This window comes from Abramis brama, assembly GCF_963993115.1.
Source record: "Abramis brama genome assembly, chromosome: 16".
Lineage (NCBI taxonomy): Eukaryota > Metazoa > Chordata > Actinopteri > Cypriniformes > Leuciscidae > Abramis > Abramis brama.
In genome coordinates, this window is record NC_139978.1 from 32986703 (window position 1) to 33014348 (window position 27646).

Below are 27646 nucleotides of genomic sequence, written 5' to 3' on the forward strand. Positions count from 1 at the left end.
GATAACATAAAAATACATTTATCAAACCGTTTTGGCTAACATATTTTATTAATTATGTAGGCTATATAAAGTTACACCATATGCCAACCTGGCCTGTCTTATTAAAATACTCTTGTCTCACCTTTTTGGTTAAAATCTACCATACATTTTTTACATTTGCTAATGTGGTTTTATTTGCCCATTGAGCGGTAATATAACGTGATGATATTGGAAATTTTGTTTTGTAGAATATAACAAAAATGATTAAGTAATTGGACATTTGACTGGGATATAGAACTTTTTTTCATGTGACAGCTTGCCCCAGTCTTCCCACCTTTATGGTTACCGTACAAATACCATGGTATTTAAACATCTATAAACAAAACAAGGTACTACTACCATAGTAGTTTTTGGTACTGTAGTGTGTTGCCCTCCTGTGGTTCAGACAGCCTGTGTCTCTGTAGCAGGCCGCTTCAGTCCATCTGTCTCATCTCTGAGCAGCCAACAAACACACTCGCACCCCAGCACCGTTACCAGCCCTGCCCACTATATTTAACTGGATTTGTTATTAAGTCATACCCAGATTTTCATGACATGACTTTGAAGAGGTTGAAATGAGATCAGCCGTGTTTCTCTGAAACCCTCAAATCTGAGTAAGCCACAGGATTTCCCACAGAGAATGAATGAAGAGCTCTTCCAGGATGAAGAGAGAGGGTAGAGGAGGAAGATAAGAGAGGAAGAGACCCAAAGCAAAGACTCCGTTGAAGATCCGTGTGGTACGGGCAAGAGGAGAAGGAAAGAGGAGCCATGTGGCATGTTAGTTGTTCGGTAAATCCTAAACTGCTCCCGGATGGGGTCCTGACTCTGGGGACTGTGAAGAAAGGACTGGATGGAGGAGTCAAAGGGAAAAGGAAGATGTTCTCGTTTTCTTTGCGATGTCGTATTGGAGTTATCAGAGGAAGGGTTAAAGGTAAGACATGTTAGAGAATGTGAATAAGGTGTGTGACCTTTACGTTTGAGTGGGTGTGTGGTGATGTTTGTACAGGTAAAGGGTGAATGTGTAGGTTGGTGCTGTATGCATTGAGTCATGCTGAAGTCATTGTGTCTGTAATTGTTTGTGTGTGTGTGTGTGTGTTGGCCTGAGAAATGAATGCACTATGAATGTTGTCCTATATCAGCTGATGTGACCTGCAAAACAACGTTCGGCCACATGAGGGCTGTAGAGTGTAAAATGACTTGAAATACTCTGCATGCTTACAGTAACCCCAAAATATTTGAACACTTTTACCACATTCTTGTCACCACATTAGATAACAGAGTATAAATTATTTGGAAAATAAATAAATACATATTTATATGTAAATAAAATTAACATTTCTATTTTTTATGATTTTGAAAGAAGTCACTTATGCTGGTTGATCTATTTCAGTGTACTTTAAAATATAATTTATTCCTGTGATCAAAGCTGAATTTTCAGCATCATTACGCCAGTCTTCAGTGTCACATGATCCCTCAGAAATCATTCTAATATGCTGATTTGATACTCAGTTGGCTTGGTACAACAGTTGTACTGCTTAATATTTTTTTTTAACCTGTGATACTTTTTTCAGGATTCATTGATGAATAAAAAGCAAAAACAGCATTTATTCAAAATAGAAACCTTTTCTAACCATATAACAAAACGTCTTTATTATCAATTTAACACATCCTTGCTGAATAAAAGTATTAATTTCTTTTAAAAAAGAAAGAAAAAAATTACAAACCCCAAACTTATTGAGCACAACTGATGTTAAACTGCAGAATACAAAGTCCCTTCCCGTTAGATTCGATTGTCAGTGTGACTTGTTGAATGTTTAGTATGTGTTATAGATAGTGTGTTATAGATAGTGTGTCATCTGTTGTTGGGGAAGAAACTTATTTCAGTCTTATAAAGAGAAGAATGTGTGGAATGTGTTGATGGGTGAAACAGGTGTTCGTCTTCTCTCACAGACACATGCGGCTGTCAAGACAAAATACACTGACCAACCCCAAAAAATGAAATTTGAGACAGATTTCACATAGACTTGCTTTTGGTTTGTTACTTCATGGCGTGCTTTCTTTCTTTGCATAATATAGTAGGAGCCAGTTTTTAACAAAATAACAACATAAGGGAATATGATGTGTAAGTTTGATTCTGAAGTCTGATGCCATTTAAGTAAGGGGAAAAGGGATCATGTTCAGTCATTATTGCTAAATCAACCCTGTTCAGGATCTTTTATCCTTTATTTTGTGGCAGCAAAAAATGTTGAAAATGTCATGAAATATTGATTTGTCTTGAAAAAATGTTTTTTATGTGAGAAGAAAGAGAGGACCACTATGGCAATTATATGCTGCATGTCAGTTAAATATGACAACAGTTATTTACAAATTAAAAGTTAATACAATTATTTCATGTCAGAATGCCACCATGGACCAAACAGAATCAAGTATTCCAGAGAGCCGCTTAATAAGCCATAATATTCACATATTAAGCATGCAAAACATGGCACTAGCACTTTTTCAAATAACATGGTATTTTTTTGAAGTACAATAGATTCAAAAGCACTGTAAACGTAGGCAGATATAGTGACGGTATCAGATGGTGCTTTGATGTATATCAAAGTTCCATAAACCAATTATTAATACCCTTAGAAGAAATTATAATGGTACCATGGTATAGTGATATTTCAGATGTTAAAACTATGGTACTCTGAAACATTGAATTGAATTGTGTGAAATAAATATCAAAATGATTTTTGATATGCATCATGGTGTTAAATTCATTGAATCAGTACTAAATAAATACTATGTTGTACATGAATATATCATATACATCAAATATTATATGCATATCTAATATCTGTATATCATATCTTATATATCAAAGTGGCATATCCATTTGGTACATCATTTTGTTTTTGATTACGGTGGTTTGACCACAGTTACAATGGTAAAATGTTTCAATGTTTCACACTATGATGAGCTCTTAAATGTCTCTTCTGCTCACCTTGGCTGAATTTATTTGATCAAAAAATAAATATTGTAAAAATACAGTAAAAACAGTAATATTGTGAAATATTATTGTAATTTCAAATAACTTTGAATATATTTTAAAATGTAATTTATACCTGTGAGATGCAAAGCTGATTTTTCAGCATCATTACTCCGGTCTTCAGTGTCACATGATCCTTCAGAAATCATTCTAATATGATGATTTGATGCTCAAGAAACATTTCTGATTATTAGCAATATTGTAAACAGTTGTGCTGCTTAATGTTTTTTGGAAACCGTGATACATCTTTGTCAGGATTCTTAACCCACATTTACCATGGTAAAATGTTGCAAGTGCTGTTTTAACACTAGATGCTCAGCTTAAATGAAGGGAAAAGGGCACGTGAGAGAGAGACAGACAGAAAGGGAGGAGGAAGTGTTTGTGCGTGAGGCACGTGTGGGCTGAGAGAGTTACTGTAGTGACAGGGTTTGGCTGTGCTTTTAATATTTGTGTGATTGCTGGTAGGAAGATCCTCTCGGGCAAGACTCTTTGTGTGTGAACGGAGATGATTAATAGGTCAGTGCAGGAAGGAAGAGCCCGTGTGAACAGTAAGAATTGCTCAAGAAGTGAGGGAGGAGTGGCAGAAAGGAGAGAAGGAGCGAGTGTTTGTTCTGTCCGGGGATGAGCTGTGTGAAGCACTGGAGCGTTCGGATACATTCCCATACTGCAGCGCTGTCATCTCTGGATGAACTACCATCTGCTTCAGAAACCCAGGACTGAGTCTGTGCGAGCGAGTGGATCACATGTGTTTTATGGATGACTGACTGACGAGACTGGTTGCATGTGCGGATTGGCAATCGTTATAACCACGTTATGCTGTTTGGAAAGAGCAAATTGGAGTGACACTGGAATATCTCAGGAATAATCCAGATCCACCTATGCAACACACTTTTTTCAGTCACTCATTCGTGCATTACACTCTTACAGTCGCTCGCGTTTACTTTGCTGAGATTCAGATGATCTGCACATTTTCATGGAAAAATTGTGGAATTCTAAATGATTTGTAACAGGATCTGTGCAACAGGATCAGCTATAGATAAAACCATCTGAGATCTGAATCTTCTACGCTGAATGGATTCATCTAGTCTTCCTCTGGACCACTGTTTCATTGCTTTCCAAAGAAGATTCTTCCTGTATGAGTATATCTAAGGAATCCTAACTGAAGTTACACATGTAATGTGGCCTAATTGGAAATGTTAATGTGTTAATTTCCATGGTCAATTTGGTCAATTTAGTTAGTTTGTAAACTGTTGTTGGCAGAATGGAATCGTGATATTCCCATGATGCTGTGTGGCTTTAGGAGAGAGGGTCGCAACAATAGTGGTGAGTCATGTTGATCATTTTTTCCAAATCCTTTATTTTTCATTTTATTTGTTGTATATATTAAATTGGGGTCGGTAAGATTGTTTAATGTTTTTGAAGGAATTCACTTATGCTTACCAAGGCTGCATTTATTTGATCAAACATATAATATAAAACTGTAAAATTGTGAAACATTATTACAATATAAAAATAACTGTTTTCTATTTGAATGTTTTAAAATGTAATTTATTCCTGTGATTCAAAGCTGAATTTTGAGCATCATTACTCACATGGTCCTTCAGAAATAATTTTTATAGCTATGCTAATTATTCTTATTAATATCACTGTTGAAGACAGTTGTGCTGCTAAATGTTTGTGGAAACCATGATACATTTTTTTTGATAAATAGAAAGTTCAAAAGAACAGCATTTATTTGAAATTGAAGTCTTTTGAAACATTATGAATGTCTTTACTGTCACTTTTGATCAATTTAATGCATCCTTGTGAAATAAAAGTATTAATTTCTTTTAAATTCTAAAATAACACACACACACCACACACACACACAAAAATCCTACTGACCCCAAACTTTTACAAAATGAAAATTTAATTATTTAGTTAGTTTGTGAATTATTTTTACACCCAGCTTCTTAAGGTATCTAGATTACCCTTTCAAAAATGTACATGGTATCATTGGTATCAATTGATATTTTATGGTACTTGCCATGGACCTGAATGATTACCACATTCATATACCATCTTATTTACATTATACTCCAAGGTTCTTCAAAGAGTAGCATGGTACTAGTACATGTCCAAAACAACAGTATTTTTGTTTTTTTATGTTCATGTAAGCTTAAGTTTGGGTTCTTCACATACAGCAAAAAAATAAATTCTATTCATCATTCACTTTACTTGAAATCAGACCATTAAGAATGTAATTTTTGCCAGTGGATCTTTTGTTCTGCAGGTTGTCGTCCCGGGCCCTGTAGGGTCCACTATGGTTCTCGATGCAGTTGTCTACATATTGGGCCAGGGTAGAGGAGGCCCACACATGTATTAGTTTGATCCTGGGCCGTGTGGTTCTCAGCTCCAGCCCTGCTTCTGGAAAAGCATGTTCAGAGCTGAGCGAGGAGTGACAACTGGGGCCGCTGTGGACTCTATAAATAAAAGCCCAACTCTGAAAATAAGCCCTGAGCTTCCATTTGCATTGTTAGAACATCATCCGTTTAACCTACATCAGGATTGGTGTCAACACAACCAGGGCCGTCGGAGTGGCTTGCTCCAAATTAGTTTCAGAGTTTTAATAGACTTGGAAAATTGAGTTATCCTGACCCATAATGACAGTTTTACTCTGCTGTGACTCTCAGAGCTGATGCTGTGTGTCTCAGTTATATAAGAACTGCTGATTTTGAATACTCATAGATGTGTGATTGACTGTTAAAGCAGTGGTGTGATGTCTTGAGCATGACCTCTTAAACAAACAGGCTGTGTGATGTTGGTTTCTTTAGCCTTTTGGCCAAAAGGACAGCTGAACATCTTTACTGACCAAATGGAGATGTATGGGTTGTTAACGCTCAGGTTGGACTAGCATGTTGGGATTGACTGACCTTTATTCATCGACTAGCACACAAGTAGTCTCTTCATCAAGTTCTTATTCTTATCAATTTCGACCAGGCATCTAACGTTTCATGGATTGGGAAGCTTCATGGTTTAAAAACAAATATGAATGAATCCCTGCTAATACATTACATTCAGAATTTGAGGGTCAGGATATATATATATTTTTAAGAAAGTAATACTTTTATTCAACAAGGATGCATTAAATTGATCAAAAGTGACAGTAAAGGCATTTATAATGTTACAAAAAAAATATATTTCAAATAAATGCTTTTCTTTGAACTTTCTATTCATCAAAAAAGCCTGAAAAAACTGTTATCACGGTTTCTACAAAAATATGAAGCAGCACAACTGTTTTCAACATTGATAATATTCAGAAATGTTTCATGAGCAGCAAATCAGCATATTAGGATGAAGGATCATGTGACACTGAAGACTGGAGTAATGATGCTGAAAATTCAGCTTTGCATAACATTAATAAATTACATTTCAAAACATATTAAAATAGAAAACGGTTATTATAAGTTGTAATAATATTTCACAAAATGACTATATTTTTGATCAAATAAATGCAGCAGAATAGACGTGTTTCAAAAACATGAATTCTACTAACCCCAAACTTTTGAGCAGTTGTGTATAGTCCAACAGTTTCAACTTTCCAGGGTTGGCAAACAATGAAGAGAACAATTCTGACGTATATTATCAGACATGCGAGTTAAAGTCACTTAAAGTGACACCGTTTTCACAACCCATGCTTCCATAATGGATCTTTCCAAGTGAAACAGGGTTCTCAATAACAAAAACACAGGATAGGACTTACAAGAAGAACACGTTTACATATGATTTTCGTGTTGTATATCCTGCTTCACTAAAAAAAAAAGTAAAATGGTTTGCAAATGCTGTTTCATGTTGACTTGAGGTTGAATTCAGATCTAAATGTTTTTAAGAAAACGATCAGTCCACGTCTGATAATTGAGTAAAATGCATTTGTAATTTTTTATCAGAATTGATTTAATCATTTTGTGTTTCAGATGATGTCCCATACACAAAGGGAAGTAAAGACGCTGCGAATGACAGCAGCGGCCTCACCAAGAGGTGCAGTCTCGCTGGTAAGCTGACATGTGACCCGGCAGAACTAAAACCTGCAGAAAACTGCTGTTATTGCTCCTCATGAAACCCCTGTGCTGTTTCAGACGTGTGTTCGGCTCTAGATTGAGGCTCTTTAGGAAGGAGTTCTGCGAGCCTCAGCACACACACAGTGTCTCGTACCTTGAGGTGAAGAGACTGTTCGGCTGTGATAATGCTGATATTTGATGTCTATACCCCCTCAGTCTTTTCTCTTTATCCGTTGGGCTTGTGAGGAAATAGTGTCAGTTATTTTGTCTTTACTGATTTAACACACTGACACTCACTATCAGAGAGTCACTATAGAGATTTAACAGCAGTAATGATGAATTATCTAATAAATAGCATTATAGAATATTTTTCCTCATTTTGTCATGCGCAATAGAATAATCTCAATAATGGTGTCCTCATTACTGTTATGAGTGCAATTTATTATATTTTCTTTATCTAAATATTTGTGGTATTTTACGAAAATGTGTATTGTATTGTTTGTTAGTGCAAAAAACACAAAATAACTATACATTCAACTGATATTAATACATATGAATCAAAGAGATTCAGTTTTTATGTTATTAAAGTGAATATTGTGAAACCAATGCACAACGCATAACTGTTTATAAAAGCTATCAGACAATTTGTCTTTATTCTGTCATAATTATTTGAGTAATTATAAAGTCTTCATCCAAAATATCTTGGGGTCCTGTCATGAGTGTAAATTATTTCTAATTTTCTTAAATCATATATAATATTTGTGTTAATTTAAGAAAGTATGTACTGTTGTGATAAATTGTGTTGTTTGTGACAAAGAAATACCAATACACAATTTTTTTCCTCATTAAAAATATATACACTAATGTTCAAAAGTTTAGCCTCAGTAAGAAATTAAAAAAAGTAATCATTTTATTTTATTCAGCAAGGATGTTAAATTGATCAAAAGTGACAGTAAAAACTAAATTTCACAAAATGATTAAGCAGCACAACTGTTTTCAACATCAATAATGATCAGAAATGTTTCTTGAGCAGCAAATCAGCATATTGATTTCTGAAGGATCATGTGACACTGAAGACTGGAGTAATGATGCTGAAAATTCAGCTTTGATCACAGGAATAAATTGGACATTAAAATTTATTCAAATAGAAAACAGTGATTTTAAATTGCAGTAATATTCCAAAATATTACTGCACACACACACACACACACACTTTTGGCTGATTCCAAGTGTCCAATGTGAAAACTGGTCTAATGTTTTTCTTCATAAAAAAAGTTAGTTTTTACACTGCTTGGACATGGTTTGAGAAAATCACCCTTGTTTGTTCGCATAATGTATAAATGTATTGCACACACACACTGCAGTACTACCATCTGTCCTTCATGAAATGGTTAAATGAATCTGAGTTCCATGTCACAATGCATGGCTTCACAAGCTCCCCGTGGGTGACTTACCTGCTGCGAACGTCCATGTGCTGGTGCATGTGTGTTCATTGTGTGTGTTTGTGTACGCACAGATGAGCAGAGAGGTGTGACGACGGTGGAACTGATTAAAAAAGAGGGCAGCAGTCTCGGCCTCACGATCTCCGGAGGTTGTGACAAGGACGGCAAGCCAAGAGTGTCAAACCTGAGACCAGGAGGTCTCGCGGCCCGGTGAGAAATCAGTGACTCAACTGCCAGTTGAAACATTTCATTTCTTGAAGGTTGTCTAATTACAGCTCTTTCACAGCTCTCAGTTGTGTGTTCAGTATGTGTGTTTTTCAGGGCTGTAGCCACCATAGGCATTGATGGGACGAATTGTCCACCCAATATTTTGATATTGTAAATACTGCTCTCCATTACGCACAGCTCTGTTTGTTGTTAGGATGACAAACAGTTTAAAAAGTTAAATGTTTAGGTTGAATGCCTCAGCGGTCTAACACAGCGCTTGTCAAGGTCAAAATAATGGCCAATCAGATCAAAGAAGGCGGGGCTTACTGTTCAAAGAAGGCGGGGCTTACTGTTCACTGAAGACGAGTGTGAATTCCAACGCCACGCTTTTAGTTTTTACAGTGAAAGAGTGTGTGGTAAGATTCAAGCCGCTAAACATTTAATATTTGACAACGATGGATATGTTCAACAACCCACAGTAATATAGTGATGCAAACTACTCAACTTTTGGGGGGAATTTTTATATTTTGAATTGAAAAGATGCTATTATTTACATGATCCATGTCATTCATAACTGAATGTGATGAGACAAGAAACATTTTGTGTTTTTTACATATAAGACATACAAACAAGAGTGAATGTGTGCATATTTTAAAGCCCCTTTCACACAGAGCGTTGATCCCAGAAAATTGCCATAGAATTGCTAGAGTGCCTTCTGTGTGAACGCAAACACATCCCGGGATTGATCCCGGGATGGGGACCGAGTAACTGAGCCCTGTGTGAACAAAAGGCAGGACCAATGTCATAAGAGGTGTGTCATAGTGATAAATACGTCGAAAAAATACGTCGCAATGCCGTAGTTATGGTGCGACTCTTTGACCGGGGCTTTTAAATGCAGACCAACGTTTATATTGCACATTAACAAAGAAGAAAGTTTGTGTTCATCAAGGAACAAAGGAAGGACGAAAAATGTCTGGAAACACTTTACATCCTGATGTCACGCTTCTTTACAGGGGGGTGTGTGAACGCATTCACAGATTCCAGAAAATCACCGGCAGTGTGAATGAACCCAAATCAAGCGATCCCGGGTTAAATCCCGGGACACATTATCTGTGTGTTTTCTGGAATCTATGTGTGAAAGGGAAATATTATTTGCGAAGAGTTTAAATTGCTTACTTCACGATAGGCTACAATTAGACCTAGAACTTCTTTTACCATTCTTATTTCTCTTTATTCCCTTTAATCCCTTTGAATCCTTTATGTAATTTCTTTAAATAACAAGATCACCCCCCCCCCCCCCCCAAAAAAAAAACTGTGAAATAAAAATGTGAATAACAACTATAGTATCTCAATGATGTGTAGTGTGTGCGATGCACCATGTTTACTCACACGGCTCTTTAACCTCAGGATCTGAGCTGCTCTTGTGTGTGTGTGTGTGTGTGTGTGTGTGTGTGTGTGTGTGTGTGTGTGTGTGTGTGTGTGTGTGTGTGTGTGTGTGTGTCCTCAGGATGTGGGCTGCTCATTCACATCAGCCTCTAGTGTGACAGGCTGACGCAGTCCTAACGTGACCGCTCTCCTTCTGTCACACACACACACACACGATTGATGTGCATATTCCTGCATGCAGAGTTGCAGCCAGGTGATTTAACCCTGTGATTCTGTGTTTGAGTTTCCAGCTAATGCTTTTATATTATCAGTTTATCAAGGTCTAGTGCAGATATGCAAGCCTGTAATTATGTGTGTTAATGCTGTTTAACTCCAGTGCATAATTATGCAGAATCACAAAATGATGTGTTTGGTTTTGCCTTTGGTTGTGTACTCACGTGTAAATTAAGTACTCTTGTGTGTCGTCATTGTGCCGGTGCCGAGCATGTGTCGTTGTCTCAGTTAATGCTTACAGGCAAAGTCCCAGTGCTGGGTGACATCAGCGGCTTAAATTAGCTTCTACAACAGCACATGAGGAGTCAGCTTTACTAACATCACACATATCTACACTCACACAACACAGGTACCTGCTGCACAACGCAAACACACACCTTTCTGCAGCAGAAGCAGTATAGTGATGATTTACCATGTTGTGTAGTCAGTGCAGCCGTATTATATGGATTTAATATTGTGCTTTGGATTTAGATCTGTGAATGAGAGTTAAAGGTGATAAAGTGAATGTCATTGCCAATAGTAGATATTTATACACTATCATTCAGTTTGGGGTTGGTAGGATTTTTTTTAAAAAGAAGTCTCTTATGCTCATCTGCATTTGTTTGATCAAAATACAGTAAAACATTAATATTGTGAAATAATATTACAATTTAGTTTTCTATTTGAATATTTTTTTTTAAATTATTTATTCCTGTGATGCAAAGCTGAATTATCAGCATCATTATATATGCTAAACATTATTAAAATTTTAAATACATTTTTTTATTTGAATATATTTTATAATGTAATTTATTCCTGTGATGCAAAGCTGAATTTTCAGCATCATTACTCCAGTCTTCAGTGTCACATGATCCTTCAGAAATCAACATGTGTTCTTGCTGACTAAAAGTATTAATTTCTTTTTTTAAAAATCACCCTAACCCCACATTTTTGAACTGTAGTGTATGTTCTGCTTGTATATTTCTGTATATGTCTTATGAGAAACAGTAAAAGTGGAAAATTGCAATGCTTAATATGACGGCTCAATATATAATGCTTAATATAACGGCTTTGGGAATGCTTTTAGTTAAAAGAGTCACTTGTTTTTGAGGTTTTGTGTAGTTTTTTTACTGTAATTTGAAATGAAGAGGCCTACTATTGTTGTCAGATCTTACAGGTGATTTGAAATATAGTTTTGAAACATAATCTTCACAAAAAACTGTGCTGTTGGGAGCTGCACTTGATTTAATTAGCATTTTCCAAGATGGCCGATGAATTAACTGATTTGCCTTAAAAGGACTTACTAAATGTAGGTTTCATATTATAAAAGTGGCACGTATCATTGCATGAAACTTGGGCCTGTGCAAAACACATAATTTGCATTTATGCATTTAGCAGGTGCTTTTATCCGAAGCGACGTAGAGTATATTGCATCCAGGTGACTTTTTTCCAGTTCTTGCATTCCCTGGGAATTTAACCCATGATCTTGGTATTGCTAGTGACATGCTCTACTGTTTGAGGTATTACAAAATAATCATGTAATATAAAGGAAAATAATGCTTTAAAAAACATACATTCATTAAATACTTAAAAAAAAAAAGACTTGTTGCCTAGACAGATAAATAAGAAACTTAAGAATCTACTATGCATGTTACCATAATTTATCACTGTATACTGTACATAAAAAAAAAAATAATAATAATAATCTTGTTCAATCTTCCATATGTGTTACCAGGAGTGACCAGCTCAATGTCGGAGACTACATAAAGTCAGTGAACGGGATAAACCTGTCCAAGCTCAGACATGATGAGATCATCAGCATGCTGAAGAACATTGGAGAGCGTGTGGTGCTGGAGGTGGAGTACGAGCTGCCTCCATTCGGTACGGACACACGCATCTCCACAATTCAGATTTATCTGATCAAGAATACAGTAAAAAAAAAATATATATATATATATTGTGTAATATTATTGAAATTTTCATATTTTAAAATAATTCATTCCTGTGAATTTTCAGCATCATTACTCCAGTCTTCAGTGTCACATGATCCTTCAGAAATTAATCTAATATGCTGATTTGCTGCTCAAGAAACATTTCTTATTATTATCAATGCTGAAAGCAGTTGTGCTGCGTATATTTTTGTGGAATCTTTTTTGTGGAATACATTTTCTTTCAGGATTCTTTGATGAATATAAAGTTCAAAAGAACAGCATTTATTTGAAATGTATTTTGATTACATTATAAATGTCTTTACTGTCATTTATTATCAATTGAATGCATCCTTGCTGATTAAAAGTATTAATTTCTTTTAAAAAAGACCCCAAACTATTGTTAGTGTACCTTAAGTACTGATTGGTATAGTATTCTTTGAAGCAAACACCATAGAACGTAAATATGTGAGTAGTACAGTATAAATATCAAAGTACCTGATTCTGCTGTGCTGATCACGGTAGTGCCGCAACAGTACTTAAATGTAAATGGGCTTTTCAGCAGAGTCCTCAAGTTATATGTGGTAATTGTATTGTGGCATTAGTGTTTATGGTCCTGTGAAAGTAAACATATGTACATTTCAGTGTGTAGAGCTGTATCTCATCCTCCTGTGACAGTAACTCAAGCTGTTCTCTGTGTGTTTAGCTCCCAGCAATCTCTGTGGCGTCATCTCTAAAACTATCGAAGTGTGCTTGGAAAAAGAAGGCAACAGCTTTGGCTTCGTTCTGAGAGGTACTGAATCACCATCAGACAGCTTGAAATGTCTTTACCCTAACATCTCATGTGTTTTTCATTTTAAATTGATGTTATGACCCTTGAATTAAGGAAAAATACATCAATGATGGCTTGAAATAATCCAGGTTCAATACAACAACAGCTTTCCCAAACTGGGGTTCGTGCTAATAATGCATGAAATCATAAAAACTCAACAAGGCTGCATTTATTTGATTACAAGTAAAGTAAAAACAGTAATATTGTGCAATTTTATTATAACTTAAAATACCTGTTCTTATTTAATATGTTTTAGAATGTAATTTATTCCTGTGATCAAAGCTGAATTGTCAGCATCATTACTCCAGTCTTCAGTGTCACATTATGCATTAGAAATCATATGATGATTTGATGCTCAAGAAACATTTCTGATTATCAATGTTGAAAACAGTTGATTAATATTTTGTGGAAACTGTGATACATTATTTTCAAGGTTCTTTGATAAATAAAAAGATCAAAAGAACTGAATTTATTTGAAATTTAGAAATCTGAAATGTATTGGCATTAATATTTCATGTGTTTTTAAATGTTATGACCCTTAAAATGAGGACAAATACATAAATGAGGATTTGATCTATTATTTGCAATTATATTTCTAAGAATATTCCAGGTCTAATACAACAGAAAAAATGTTCGTTGGAAAGAAAAAGTTATTGAAAAGCATTTGTGTTATTCTCAAGGGCAGCAAGTTGTGTGTGTGTGTGTGTGTGCGTATGTGTTCAGCTGCATTTTATTACTATCACTAAAGGCAATAGTCAGGTGTGCGTTTCACATGTTTTCAGGGGGCTTTCACGAGGACTGGCATAAGGCTCGACCTCTAGCGGTGACCTACGTCAGGCCCGGCGGACCCGCAGACAGGTGAGACCACGATGACTACAATCTGTGTGTGTGTGAGACACGTTCATACCACAAGACAAGGCCCTTCAGAACATCTCTGCTTATTAATGAGCACAATGTCTGAATCATCGTGAAGCTCTCTGCGTCTTTGTGTGTGTGTCACATCAGTGCCGTCTCTGTGCATCCGTCTAGGTTATTTGTCCGTATATTTCCATAAAGAGTTTTTATTTTGTCTGAGATATGATGTATTTGGTGTACATTATGAGAGCATTCTATATGTTGTGTGTATGTGTGTGTGTGTGTGTGATCGTTGAACCCTGTAAGCTGGTTCTGGAGGCACACATGTTAACTGAAGCATAGGCTGATGACATTAAAATGAGTGAGAAGGGTAGAACACAGCCCGAAGCGCGCTCACACACACACACACACACACACACACACACACACACACACACACACACACACACACACACACACACACACAAGCAGATAAAACATGCATGCATATGAAAGCACCCTGTTTCAACATAATGCTTTAAAGTGAATTAGATTTGCTTGATAATTACACTTCCACTATGCTTATTGTTCATGCAAAAGGATGCTTTTATTTTCTAGTTGACGTCTGCATTCACGTCTCATCCCTACTGCTGTCTTTTTGTGTTTCCATACGTCTCTCCACGTTTCTCCGTCTGTCAGAGAGGGAACCTTGCGAGCGGGCGACCGTGTGTTGAGTGTGAACGGTGTTGCTGTGAACAGACAGAAACATGCTGACGCTCTGACCCTGATCATGCAGAGCACCCAGGAGGCTTTCTTCCTCATCGAGTACGACATCATGGTCATGGGTGAGCAGACACACAGATGCACGCAACACACACACTTGAGTATGCTTGTGTGCACAGATACTCTCATGTGGCCTTAATTAAAGTAGAAACATATTCCACTTCCCCTCCACATTCCCATAGGAAAGAAAAAACACCATTGAGTTCTCTTTCGCTTCTCCTGGACGGCAGTGAGATTAAAGCCCTCCAAAAAAAGCAGCTGATCGGAGCTGCTGTGCATATTACATTTAAAGCTCTATGCTGATTTGCTTTATTGTATGTCAGTAATTGCTTCATTTTTATTTCTCATTAGGAATTTTAAAAGGAACACCTGAGACAAAGTTGATACTTAGGGGCTGTTTACACAGCGTTTTATAAAAAAAAAAAAGCAAAGATTTTATGGTATATAATTGGCCGTTCATATACGACAGCAGTGATGTCATGCGCATGCATATTGCTTGTTCAATCGACAGGCACGTTGTGTTTCTTTACAAAGTGACATCGCCAACTACTGGCCTGGCATGAATAATACAGCGTTTTTAGTCGTTTTCGCGGATCCATGTGAACGGGGATAGTTTTGACAACGTTGTCCTCTGTACGGGGACATTTTTTGTTGTCGTGTAAACATACCCTTAAATTTAACCCAGATAATATAACCCATCAAATGGTTCCTATACTACTGTTCAGAAGTTGTTGTTTTTTTGGGTGTTTGAATGAAAGAAGAAATGAATACTTTTATTTAGCAAGGATGCATTAAATTGATTAAAAGTGACAGCAAAGACATTTATAATGTTACAGAAGATTTCTATTTAAAATAACTGCGGTTCATTTCAACTTTCTATTCGGTAAAGAATCCTGAAAAAAAAATTATAATAACTGAAATTAATGATAAATGTTTATTGAGCAGCAAATCAGCATATTAAAATGATTTCTAAAGGATCATGTGGAGGAATAAATTACATTTTAAAAAATATTAAAATAGAAAATTAAATTTTTAAATTTAATCTCTTTTAAATTTTAAAAATATTTAACAATATTACTGTTTTATCATATTTTAATGGGATGGTTCGTATTCAAAAGTCCTGGCAGAAAGCGATGCATAAGGATGTAGTGTAACAACGTCCAGTTCCAAAAAAAACAAAACTTAGTGTTAACTAATAATTGTTGCAAACCGGTTACTACCAACAAAATATTAGTGCATTCCTGGAACTGGGCGTTGTTACACTACATCCTTATGCATCGCTTTCTGTCAGGACTTTTACGGGCTTTTCCCAAATCACGGAAGTGACCTCGACATGCGGGTTAGTGGTAGCATTAGCCATCAGGCAAGTGTTATTTAAATAAACTCCTGATGTACTTAAAAACTTTCCAATGCCTCGTTTTATGAGTACAGAACCTATTTGTACTACTGTAGAAGTTTGGTACCATTCTGGGCATTATTAGTGGGGTAATTTACGAGATACAACCTTGGATCCATTAGCGCCTGCAGTAAGCCATTCGGCTGATATCTCTAAATAAGCTCTAACTTTAATAATGTTCGACCAAGGGAAAAAAAAGCTTCTGGGGGGTGTTTGGCTCGAGGTCATGGTGCAAAGGACCCTAGATTGAAATTACTCCGAACCATCCCTTTAACATTTAAAAAAATAAAAATAAATAAAAAACAACAAAAATCTTCCACATTATTCCACATTATTAAATGGTAGTGTGTGCTATTGAAACAGAAAGGTTTGTTTTGTTACCGTTTTGAAAAAAGAATGAACATATGGTTGGTGGTTTCCTTCTCTCTCTAATTTCTGAATTAGCACTGAAATACCTCCTCTTTCTGCTTCTCTCTGGTTCTGGTTTGGCCTCGGATCAGACTCAGTCCAGAAGTCCTCCGGGCCGCTGCAGGTGGACATCGCGCGCTCCGCGGGATCAGTACTGGGACTCAGTCTCACTACCTCCCTCTACATGAACAAACAGGTCATTACAATCCAGAAAATCAAGCCTGCCAGTGTTGCAGACAGGTGAGCACACACAAATGCAAACACACACGTTTAGAACCAACGATACATGAAAAGAATCACATACACAAATACATTACCAAGCAGATTATTCTGTCACTATTTGGACAATTGGTTGATATTTGACCGATTATCAGCAGCTTGTTGGCTCCAAAACATACTAATAGCCTCATAAATGGATAATGCAGATCAACTTATAGTCAAATATTTTTTTGAGGCTTTACATAGTTTTAAATAAATATTGTTTAAAAAAAATTGTGTACATATAATTGCCTAACATTAAATCATATTTATATTAGAGGTCGACCGATTCATCGGTTTTGCCGATATATCGGTACTGATAGTTGATTGGTGGAACTATCGTTATCGGCAAAAATCGGTATCAAAAATCAAACCTAAATATCGGTATCGGTAAAATACACTATCGGTCGACCTCTAATTTATATTACTAATCATTATATTTGCATTATCTCTATTCTTCATATATCTATAATAAACATTTAGCAGTCCTCTTCTTTCGCAGTCACTTTTTTACCTCACACCTTCTCGCCTGATGTCATGTTCACTCTCGCTGTTTCTTGCTTTGCTCAACACAGATGACTTTCTCTCCTTTTTACCACCACTATCTGTCTCTCTCTTGCTGTCTTTCCCTGTTTTTCTCAGATGTGGTGCTTTGCATGTAGGAGATATTCTCCTGGCTATAGATGGCATGAGCACTGAGCACTGCTCTCTGATGGAGGCTCAACAGCTCCTGTCCAGCTCCTCAGAGCTCACCAAACTAGAGATCCTGCCGTCTCAGCTCAGCACACATGACGCAGGTCTGCAGGCACACTGGCATTTACAAAACATATCGCTTTAAACACGTGCTCAAAGCTCATAGTGACTGATATTCACATGCTTAGATAATCTAGATGTGTCTTGCTGAATTTATACACAAGCAACTCTACTTTGGCTCTGTTTGCAAGAGCATACTACTCATACTAATTCTGTGCAGACTATACATACTATGCAGATACGTAGTGTGCAAATTTTCTGTTTACATGGAATATCCAGATGACCTACTAATAGAGCTTACTACACAGAACACTGCACTTGAGGTGACTCACCATTTCCAGTGTGAAAATTAATTTAAAATATATTAAATAATTATAATATATTAAAAAAATTATATAATCCACTGAATTTTTTAAACATTTATTTTATGACTCATCAGACTTCCAAGAGTTTAGATGTTATTATTATTTTTTTATTTATTTTATCTTGACACCACGTGCTGAATTAAAAACTCAACATAGTGAGATCATGTGACCAAAAAATGTAACATACTACAGTTTGAAGTATTTATTTTTGCAATACATTTCACATATTTATTTATTTATTTTATTTGTTTATTTAATGATTTTTTTTTTATTATTATATTTGGACTAACTTGCTAAAATTGCTAAAATAAATACTGACTAAATACTAGCATTCAGTTTGGAATGTTTATATTTCGTTTCACGTACTATTTATTAATTTTTTTAAATATATTTGGACACCACTGAATTAAAATCATAGCATTGAAATGTTTAATTTTGCAGTACCATTTTACATAATTTTTATTTATTTTATTTTTTATTATATTTGGACACCATTTACTAAATTAAAAACTGACCAAAAACATGGCATACTACAGTTTAAATGTTTATTGTTTTGCCAGACCGTCTCACATATTATTTATTCATTTTATCTGGACACCACTTGCTGAAATAAAAAAAAACTCAATATAGTGAGATCACCTGACAAAAACCGTAGCATACAGTTTGAAATGCATATTTTTACCAGACTGTTCCACATACTATTTTTATATTGTAAAAAATAAAATCATTATGTACAGCGCTGTTAGCACTATGCAAATTGCATTTGTTTTTAACAAGATGGACGTCCAGACTGATTGCCTGTCTGCCAGCATTAGCACAATAAGAGCATCATCTATAAGTTCTATTTTTTTATTCAGATCCTATTTGTGTTTGTTCTCCATATTTAAAGAAGGAATTCAGTTCACATCTGCTTCTTTACGCTTGCTGGATTCTATCCTTGTCTCATCTTCCTTTCTCCTTCTCTCTTTCTGTCTTTCTTTGACCTTTATGTGTGCCAGTGTTGGTTTGTAGTGGTTGTTGGTATCCAGCTTTGGGCCACTTTCTTACAAGTATCATGAGTCACTCTTAATATGCAGAGGAGCACTGCAGGCAAGACTTCCCCTACCCTACAGACATGAGTACACACACACACACACACACAATGAGCTCAGAGCCTTCACTCTGGCTTTACCGTGTTACTAGAAAACCGCATTCTGACTGTATCATTGGATTTTCTAGAAATGCGATATGAAGAGGCGCACAGCCGTTATAAAGTGATTTGTACACCTGCGTCCTCTCTTTCTGAAGCTTGAGCTCACTGGGCAGCTCATCTGTCAGAATAATCTCATATGTGGAGTCATTTTCCACACTGCAGAATTGAAAACTGAGGAATGTACCGAATGGAATACTAGCATTATATAGCGTATAGTACAGTATATACTGAATACTGCCAACTAGTATGTTATAAAATACATTACAGTTCAAAATCTCTCAGTTCAAAAGCGCTTTTTGTCATATGCTCACCAAGGCTGCATTTATTTGATAAAAATATAGTAAAAACTGTAATATTGTGAAATATCATTGCAATTTAAAATAAACGTTTTCTATGTGAATATATGTTAAAATGTAATTTATTCCTGTGATCAAAGCTGAATTTTCAGCATCATTACTCCAGTCTTCAGTGTCACATGATCCTTCAGAAATCATTCTGATATGCTGATTTGCTGCTCAAGAAACATTTCTTATTATTATCAATTGTGCAGTTGTGCTGCTTAATAGTTTTGAGATAATTTTTTGCAGGATTTTTTTGATGAATGGAATTATTAAAAGAGCAGTGTTTTTATGAAATAGAAAATCCTTTGTAACATTATAAAGTATTAATTTCTTTCATATAAATCCTACTGATACAAATTTTTCAATGGTATTTAACATAGAACACGATATACAAAAGTTAAACCATTCAAACTGTAGTCCGCTATATTTTTCATTATAATGTAACATGACCTCCACCATTTACATTTTTAATTCTCCAGGTGGTGCTCAGATTTCATAAAGGAACAAACATATCTTTTAAATAATTTCTTGTCTCTTGGAAGTCAACAGATTTTATTCTGGTTCATTCACACTTGAAATGAAAGGTTAGTGGCCTGTTAGATTGACAAACAGCGTTATTTTAGCATTAATTATATACTATTATAGTATGTAATAGTATTTGAATTAGTTTTATTTTAATATTTTTAGTTTTCATTTTAATGTTAAAGTATTAGTGATTTTATGTGTTTTTGTCATTTTTGTCATTGTTACTATTCAAGTTTAAGTTCTTCAATATTTAAATGAAATATTTATTAGTTCTATTTCATTTCATAAAATTTTTTAGTTAACAATAACAACACTGTTGACAAATATTTCAGTGGAAACACTCATTCCATGATATTTTGGGTATGTTTTAATGACATAGTTCTATTGTTCAGTATATATACTATGTTTACTATGCATATGATGCTAATTTTCTGAATCTAAAGAAAATACCTGTTAGACCAACTACTATATTTGCAAAAATGTGCAATATTCAACCAAGGTTTGGCTGGCTAGCATAGTCCAGTTACTCTCTGCTGGTAGATATCATAACTACACCATCTAGCTGTAAATACCATCTTAATGGCCATTCAGTAGCCATGCATTCTGACAATATACTATTTTTTGCAAGTAACATGTCACAAATATTACATTGTTACAGTGAATGTTTGACCAGTGCCTAATTTTTTTTTGGAGGCTCTAAAAAGCACGACTATTCCTTTCTATTGTTTAAAAGCTCAGTATCAGAAACAGATAAACTAAAAGAAAGAAAAGAAAGGCACAGGACCTCTTTGATGTGCAGATGTCTCTCTGTCTGATGGGCGTGGCTCTTCCTAACGAGTGTGACACGCTGCATGTCTAATTAAGCATCGTTAGTGACACAGCTGTATAGTGTCAGAAGGATCTGTGTCTGTCAGAATCCCAAACAATGTCCTCTATCTGTCTTGCAGAGCATTTGTTTCCAAACGTGAGCTAAGAGAGAGTTTTAAGATGGTTCCTCCACTGCTGTCAGCCTTACTAGAGCTGGCCCGAAAATGTAAGAGAAAGAAAAAGAAATGGGGGGAATAAATGTGTAAAGGAGCGAACGAAGCGCATGCCTATGAGCAGCGTCTCGGATTCAGCCCTCTGATCCGCACTGCTTCACTGATCATTGACATTCGGTCTACATCAGATCTGTCTACAGGCGTATATCAGCCTGAGTGCTGTAACATTAAGCATGTTTTCAGCAGAAATAACCAATTTACCGGACATTTTGTGTCTGTCTATGTTTTCCCTGCAGTACGTGTCCAGAGGAGTAGTCAGCGCCAGTGGGACTGTAGTGAGAACTACACCAGCGCTCCTCCGCCTTTCCAAAAAACACCCTCAGCCTGGAGTCACACCACCCCTACACCCTCACACCGATGTGAGTGTCTTCATAATGTCCTGTCACATTAAGACCTGGTTTCACAGACAGGGCTTACATTAAGCCAGGATTAGGTATAGTTCAATTAGGACGTTTAAGTAGATTTTATCAACATGCCCTAAAAAACAAACATTACTGGTGTGCATCTTGAGACAAAACAATGGCACTGATATTTTGTAAGATATGTCAGAGCAAGTTGCTTTCTGCTCAAACATGCATTTTAGACCTGTCTGTGAAACTGGGCTAAATATATAAACCAGATGCAATGATGCATTTTAATCATTTTTAATCTAATGAATTGCCTGAGGTGCAGGCTTAACTGGTTCAGGATGACATGTAGGGTACGGTCAGAATGGCATATTTATTACTTATACTTTTTTTTTTATTTGCAGTATGTACACCTGGAAGACCTTCTGTACTACATTTGCCAAAATGTTTAATATAGAAAGCACAGCGTACTATGTGAAATACTGTATTCCACAATGTATTGTGCAACTTCCTGTTTTTGCCGATGTACTTGAAGTAATAGCATGAATAGTCATGAATATTTATTAATTTGCATGTTTGTTCATTTCTTAGTTTTGATTTATTTATTTGCATGATTGTTTATTAGTTAATTTTTATTTAATCGCTTAAATTATCTATTTATTTATTATTTTTATTTATTTTATTAAAATACATAATGCTAATTATTTACAATTTGTCTGTCACTCATACTGTATACTATATGCTATTCCATTCCACACACAACCACACACCGATTAGACATGGCGATTCCAGCACTGTCAATCTCAAATCTTCTCTGTCCTCCAGCTGTGACATCTGGCATCTCTGCAAACACCTCAGGCTTTCACAGCTACAACTGTGGCACCCAGTCAACGTATCCCAACACCTACCCCAGTAACACACTGCCATCCCACCCATCCAGCCCTCGCTGCACTGTCAGCAAGAGGAGACACCGGAGAAAAGACCACAAGAGCTCCTGTCAGTGAACTCTATCTATCTATCTATCTATCTATCTATCTATCTATCTATCTATCTATCTATCTATCTATCTATCTATCTATCTATCTATCTATCTATCATTACTGTACTTGTCAAATACAAAAAAGGTTGCTCATTCTCTTCTCTCTCAGTGTCTCTGGCATCGAGCACAGTGGGTGCCGGTGGTCAGGTGGTGCATCTAGAAACCAGTGAGGTGTTTCTGAGAGGAGATCCTCTTACTGGATTCGGGCTGCAGTTACAGGGGGGAGTGTTTGCTACAGAACCCCTGTCAGCGCCTGCCTGTGTCCGCTTTATCGAGCCTGACACACCTGCTGAAAGGTGAGAGGACGCTGCTGGCCAACTGTAGATGCGATGCATGCTGACGCCATTGTCTTGTACACTTAGAGCCTGTGGATAGATGTATGTACATTTACATGTCTTACAGCATGTGAGAAGGCTGAGATGTTGATTTGGCACAGTACCAAGATCACCTGTCACAGCTCAGTTCAGGGTTGAAGATGTTACTGCACAGTTGCTATCATTCTATTGGCGTCCCAAGTCCAATGTATCAAAACACAAACAATCCAGCAGGTTTAAACTACATATAAATATTGAGTCTAAGTAATGTTGATCAATAGATGATGGCAACATGTTTACAAGCTATACTGCCATTCAAATGTTTGGGGTCAGTAATCATTTTTTTAAAGAAATTAATACTGTAAGGATGCATTAAATTGATCGACAGTGACAGAAAAGACGTAATTTAGCAAAAATTTCTATTTCACATAAATTCAAAGTTTGTTGAAAGAAAAAAAAATCACAGTTTGCACAGAAATATTAAGCAGCACAACTGTTTTCAACATGTGAAGCTATGACACTGTAGACTAGAGTAATGGCTGCTGAAAATGTAGCTTTGACATCACAGGAATTAAATTACATTTTAAAGTATGTTAAAACATTTTAAGTTGTAGTAATGTTTTACTGTGTTTTTGATCAAATAAATGTGCAGCCTTGGTGAGGAAAATAGATTTCTTTAAAAAACATAAAAAAAACCTTACAGACCCCAAACTTTTGAATGGTATTATACACTTGTTTAAATAAATAAATAAATATATATATATATATATATATATATATATATATATATATATATATATATAGCATCTTTTTTTATAATCATTGATAATATATTCTTTGTCTTCTCTTTTCTTGTATTGTTATACATGTGTGCATGTGTCTTCTTTGAATGCATGTTGAATTTATTTTTGCATTCAAGGTGTGGGCTGTTACAAGTCGGAGACAGACTTCTTTCTATTAATGGAATTCCCACTGAGGAAGGAACTCTGGAAGAAGCCAATCAGCTGCTCCGAGATGCAGCTCTGGCCAATAAGGTCACGCTGGAGGTGGAGTTTGATGTCGCAGGTACAAAATGTCATTTCAATCAAAAATCAGCAATTCAAGTTGTTTTTAAATGTGATGTGAACACACAGATTTTTGATGTATAATTCTGTGTGATCTTGTGTATCTCTCTCAGAATCAGTCATTCCCAGCAGTGGCACATTTCAGGTGAAGTTGCCCAAGAGACATGGAGTGGAGCTTGGCATTACGATCAGTGGTGAGTGATGAACAACAGGGGGCGCTGTTGATCCATAGTATTCTACAGTCCAAATGCATAAAGATATCAATATGTATATGAATATTAAATGCAATTTTTGTCTGTAATAGTAATTTCGGCACATAGCATTCAATGCTGTCTATATAATATTATATATAATATTTAAGGTGGTAATTGCATAATTTTTTTTTGCAATAATGCAAAATTTCCTGCTCCCATGAATTCTGATATATAGCAAGCAAGAAGCCAGGAAAACCTCTGATCATTTCTGAGATACAGAGAGGCAGTATTGCACATAGGTAAACCTTCAGTACAACACATTAAACCAATTAATTTGCTTTTAAAGAGGCAAACTGATAGATGTGATGTTTCTTGTTCACTGATTGATGTGAAATGGCCTTTTATAATAGAATAGGAACCCTGGAGCCAGGTGATCGTCTGCTGGCCGTTGATAATGTTCGGCTGGATAACTGTGGGATGGAAGAGGCCATGATGGTCCTCCAGCAGGCCGAGGGGATGGTCAAACTGCGAATTCAGAAAGATGAAGACAACCTGGGTGAGTGAGTATGTTTGTTTGTGTGTGTATTCTTTAAGAAATGCTAATGTGCAAGAAATTAATGGGCACCAAAAAGTGCTAGACTCTTGCACTGTCAATTCAAGATCTTGACCAAAGGTTGATGCACCTCTTGATGGAAATAAATGTTGTGAAGTTATTTCCATCAAAAGGTGCATCAATTTTTGCTTCCAATTAAAAATATTAATATATAATATAATATTACATAAGTAACACCAAAATAACACTAATTAAATCTTATAAATTACACTGTTTCTTAACCTATTCATTTATGCCATTTTAACTTCTGTATGTCTCTGTATATTGTAGATGAATTAGAGTCGTCAGGTTCGGTCATATTCACAGTAGAGCTCAAGAGACACGGAGGTCCTCTTGGAATCACCATTTCAGGCACTGAAGAGCCCTTCAATCCCATCCTGATCTCCAGCCTGACCCGCAACGGCCTCGCGCACAGGTGCACACAAACACTCACAACCTCATCTAGTGCTTCGTGCAGCAGTACATGAATAATACACACGCTCAAATGTGCATGTTTCATAACACACATCATCTGACATCGTGAACAGCAAGCTCACATCTGATCTCTAGAGGGTAGTGTGGGAACTGCAGTGCAGTGAGTGTTATCTGACTAATACATGAGATTGTGTGTGTGTGTGAAGGACTGGCGCTCTTCATATCGGCGACCGTGTCTTGGCCATCAATAACATGAGTCTAAAGGGGAAACCTCTGAGCGAGGCCATCCACCTGTTGCAGACCGCTGGAGACACGGTTACGCTCAAGATCAAGAAACGATCTGATCGTAAGTGTCAGAATTAAGATGTATGTATGCATGTAAACATTTCCGACATATAATCCACTGGGAAGAGCATGTCTATGAATAATGCATCAATGCTTGTCCTCGCGACCCACATCTTTCTTTTCCAGCACTTTATGAGTCGGACAGGGGCAGCCCGTCCAGGACGGCTTCATGCGTGAGCGACATGGAGGACGATCGCTCAGATTCTCTCAGGCGGGGTAAATACTCTGAACTTCACCGCCTGACCACACCGCCCAGTCTAGATTCAGCCATGGACTCATGGGATAGCTCGGCCCTGGACGCCGGCTATGGAAGTCAAGGTACAGAAGCCCCTGGGATTAGATGAAGAATAACATTATTGAATGTGACCAAGGGCTGGCTAAAGTGAAATGTGGAATATGTCCTGAGAGTTTTCTGTTATTGAGGTCATTGAAGGATCCATGGAAATTTAAAGATATAATTTAAGTCATTTATTTGTATAACACTTTTTTTACAGTACACATTGTTTCAAAGCAGCTTTACAGAAAATCATGATGTTAATGTTAATGTTAATATCTTCTTCATGCCTTTACAGCTGCATACCCTTATAGTTTGCAACAAAAAATCAGGCAGTTGAGATTTAATATATAGTATACACTCACCTAAATGATTATTAGGAACACCATACTAATACTGTGTTTGACCCCCTTTCGCCTTCAGAACTGCCTTAATTCTACGTGGCATTGATTCAACAAGGTGCTGAAAGCATTCTTTAGAAATGTTGGCCCATATTGATAGGATAGCATCTTGCAGTTGATGGAGATTTGTGGGATGCACATCCAGGGCACGAAGCTCCCGTTCCACCACATCCCAAAGATGCTCTATTGGGTTGAGATCTGGTGACTGTGGGGGCCATTTTAGTACAGTGAACTCATTGTCATGTTCAAGAAACCAATCTGAAATGATTCGAGCTTTGTGACATGGTGCATTATCCTGCTGGAAGTAGCCATCAGAGGATGGGTACATGGTGGTCATAAAGGGATGGACATGGTCAGAAATAATGCTCAGGTAGGCCGTGGCATTTAAACGATGCCCAATTGGCACTAAGTGGCCTAAAGTGTGCCAAGAAAACATCCCCCACACCATTACACCACCACCACCAGCCTGCACAGTGGTAACAAGGCATGATGGATCCATGTTCTCATTCTGTTTACGCCAAATTCTGACTCTACCATCTGAATGTCTCAACAGAAATCGAGACTCATCAGACCAGGCAACATTTTTCCAGTCTTCAACTGTCCAATTTTGGTGAGCTCGTGCAAATTGTAGCCTCTTTTTCCTATTTGTAGTGGAGATGAGTGGTACCCGGTGGGGCCTTCTGCTGTTGTAGCCCATCCGCCTCAAGGTTGTGTGTGTTGTGGCTTCACAAATGCTTTGCTGCATACCTCGGTTGTAACGAGTGGTTATTTCAGTCAAAGTTGCTCTTCTATCAGCTTGAATCAGTCGGCCCATTCTCCTCTGACCTCTAGCATCAACAAGGCATTTTCGCCCACAGGACTGCCGCATACTGGATGTTTTTCCCTTTTCACACCATTCTTTGTAAACCCTAGAAATGGTTGTGCGTGAAAATCCCAGTAACTGAGCAAATACTCAGACCAGCCCGTCTGGCACCAACAACCATGCCACGCTCAAAATTGCTTAAATCACCTTTCTTTCCCATTCTGACATTCAGTTTGGAGTTCAGGAGATTGTCTTGACCAGGACCACACCCCTAAATGTATTGAAGCAACTGCCATGTGATTGGTTGATTAGATAATTGCATTAATGAGAAATTGAACAGGTGTTCCTAATAATCCTTTAGGTGAGTGTATATTGCTTTACGTGAGTATACTGCATGTATATAGAAATAATAAATATCCAACTTTATATAAAGAGCTGGGCAATAATATAGTAACATTTTGCAACAGTATAAACAATCAGTCAATTTACGTGAGGATACTGTATGTACGCAGGTGAAGTAAAACTACTTTATATCCTATATATCCAACTTGTATCACTGGATGATAATATAGTTTACATTATTTGATAATATAAGCAGTATAATATAAATGTCAAGCAGTTGACATTTGCTACATAGTATATTTCACTTAACATGAGTGTACTGTATGTAAGGTTCGATATACTTGTAGTAGTTGTATAATTTATTCATTTAATTTGAGTTAATTCATTATGTGGTGATTATTGAGGATTATGAAATCTGTGAGGTTTATAACAATTTGGTGTAATGACAAGGCAAATTACTAAAGTTCAC

The 27646-nt window shown here is 36.6% G+C and overlaps 1 protein-coding gene across 6 annotated transcripts in view; it reads left to right on the forward strand.

Annotated features, from left to right (window-relative positions):
* grip2a (glutamate receptor interacting protein 2a) overlaps window positions 1–27646 on the forward strand; it is a 75469-nt gene that overhangs the window by 41064 nt on the left and 6759 nt on the right. For 3 of the 6 annotated variants that reach the window (XR_014603008.1, XM_084086980.1, XM_084086984.1), the window contains exons 1-19: window positions 102–949; window positions 7003–7080; window positions 8603–8738; window positions 12109–12254; window positions 13008–13094; window positions 13916–13991; window positions 14667–14812; window positions 16647–16794; window positions 17455–17609; window positions 21265–21387; window positions 22201–22371; window positions 22524–22710; window positions 23648–23793; window positions 23906–23986; window positions 24222–24285; window positions 24397–24542; window positions 24870–25014; window positions 25220–25359; window positions 25485–25676. Coding sequence is in view for 5 of the 6 variants with exons in the window: in XM_084086980.1 (XP_083943106.1) it covers window positions 787–949; window positions 7003–7080; window positions 8603–8738; window positions 12109–12254; window positions 13008–13094; window positions 13916–13991; window positions 14667–14812; window positions 16647–16794; window positions 17455–17609; window positions 21265–21387; window positions 22201–22371; window positions 22524–22710; window positions 23648–23793; window positions 23906–23986; window positions 24222–24285; window positions 24397–24542; window positions 24870–25014; window positions 25220–25359; window positions 25485–25676 (2530 nt within the window). In the remaining variant the exon portion in view is untranslated. Of the gene's footprint in view, window positions 1–101; window positions 950–2936; window positions 4223–4309; window positions 4373–7002; window positions 7081–8602; window positions 8739–12108; window positions 12255–13007; window positions 13095–13915; window positions 13992–14666; window positions 14813–16646; window positions 16795–17454; window positions 17610–21264; window positions 21388–22200; window positions 22372–22523; window positions 22711–23647; window positions 23794–23905; window positions 23987–24221; window positions 24286–24396; window positions 24543–24869; window positions 25015–25219; window positions 25360–25484; window positions 25677–27646 lie in introns of those variants that run through there. The other 3 variants (XM_084086981.1, XM_084086982.1, XM_084086983.1) reach the window with 3 other exon arrangements.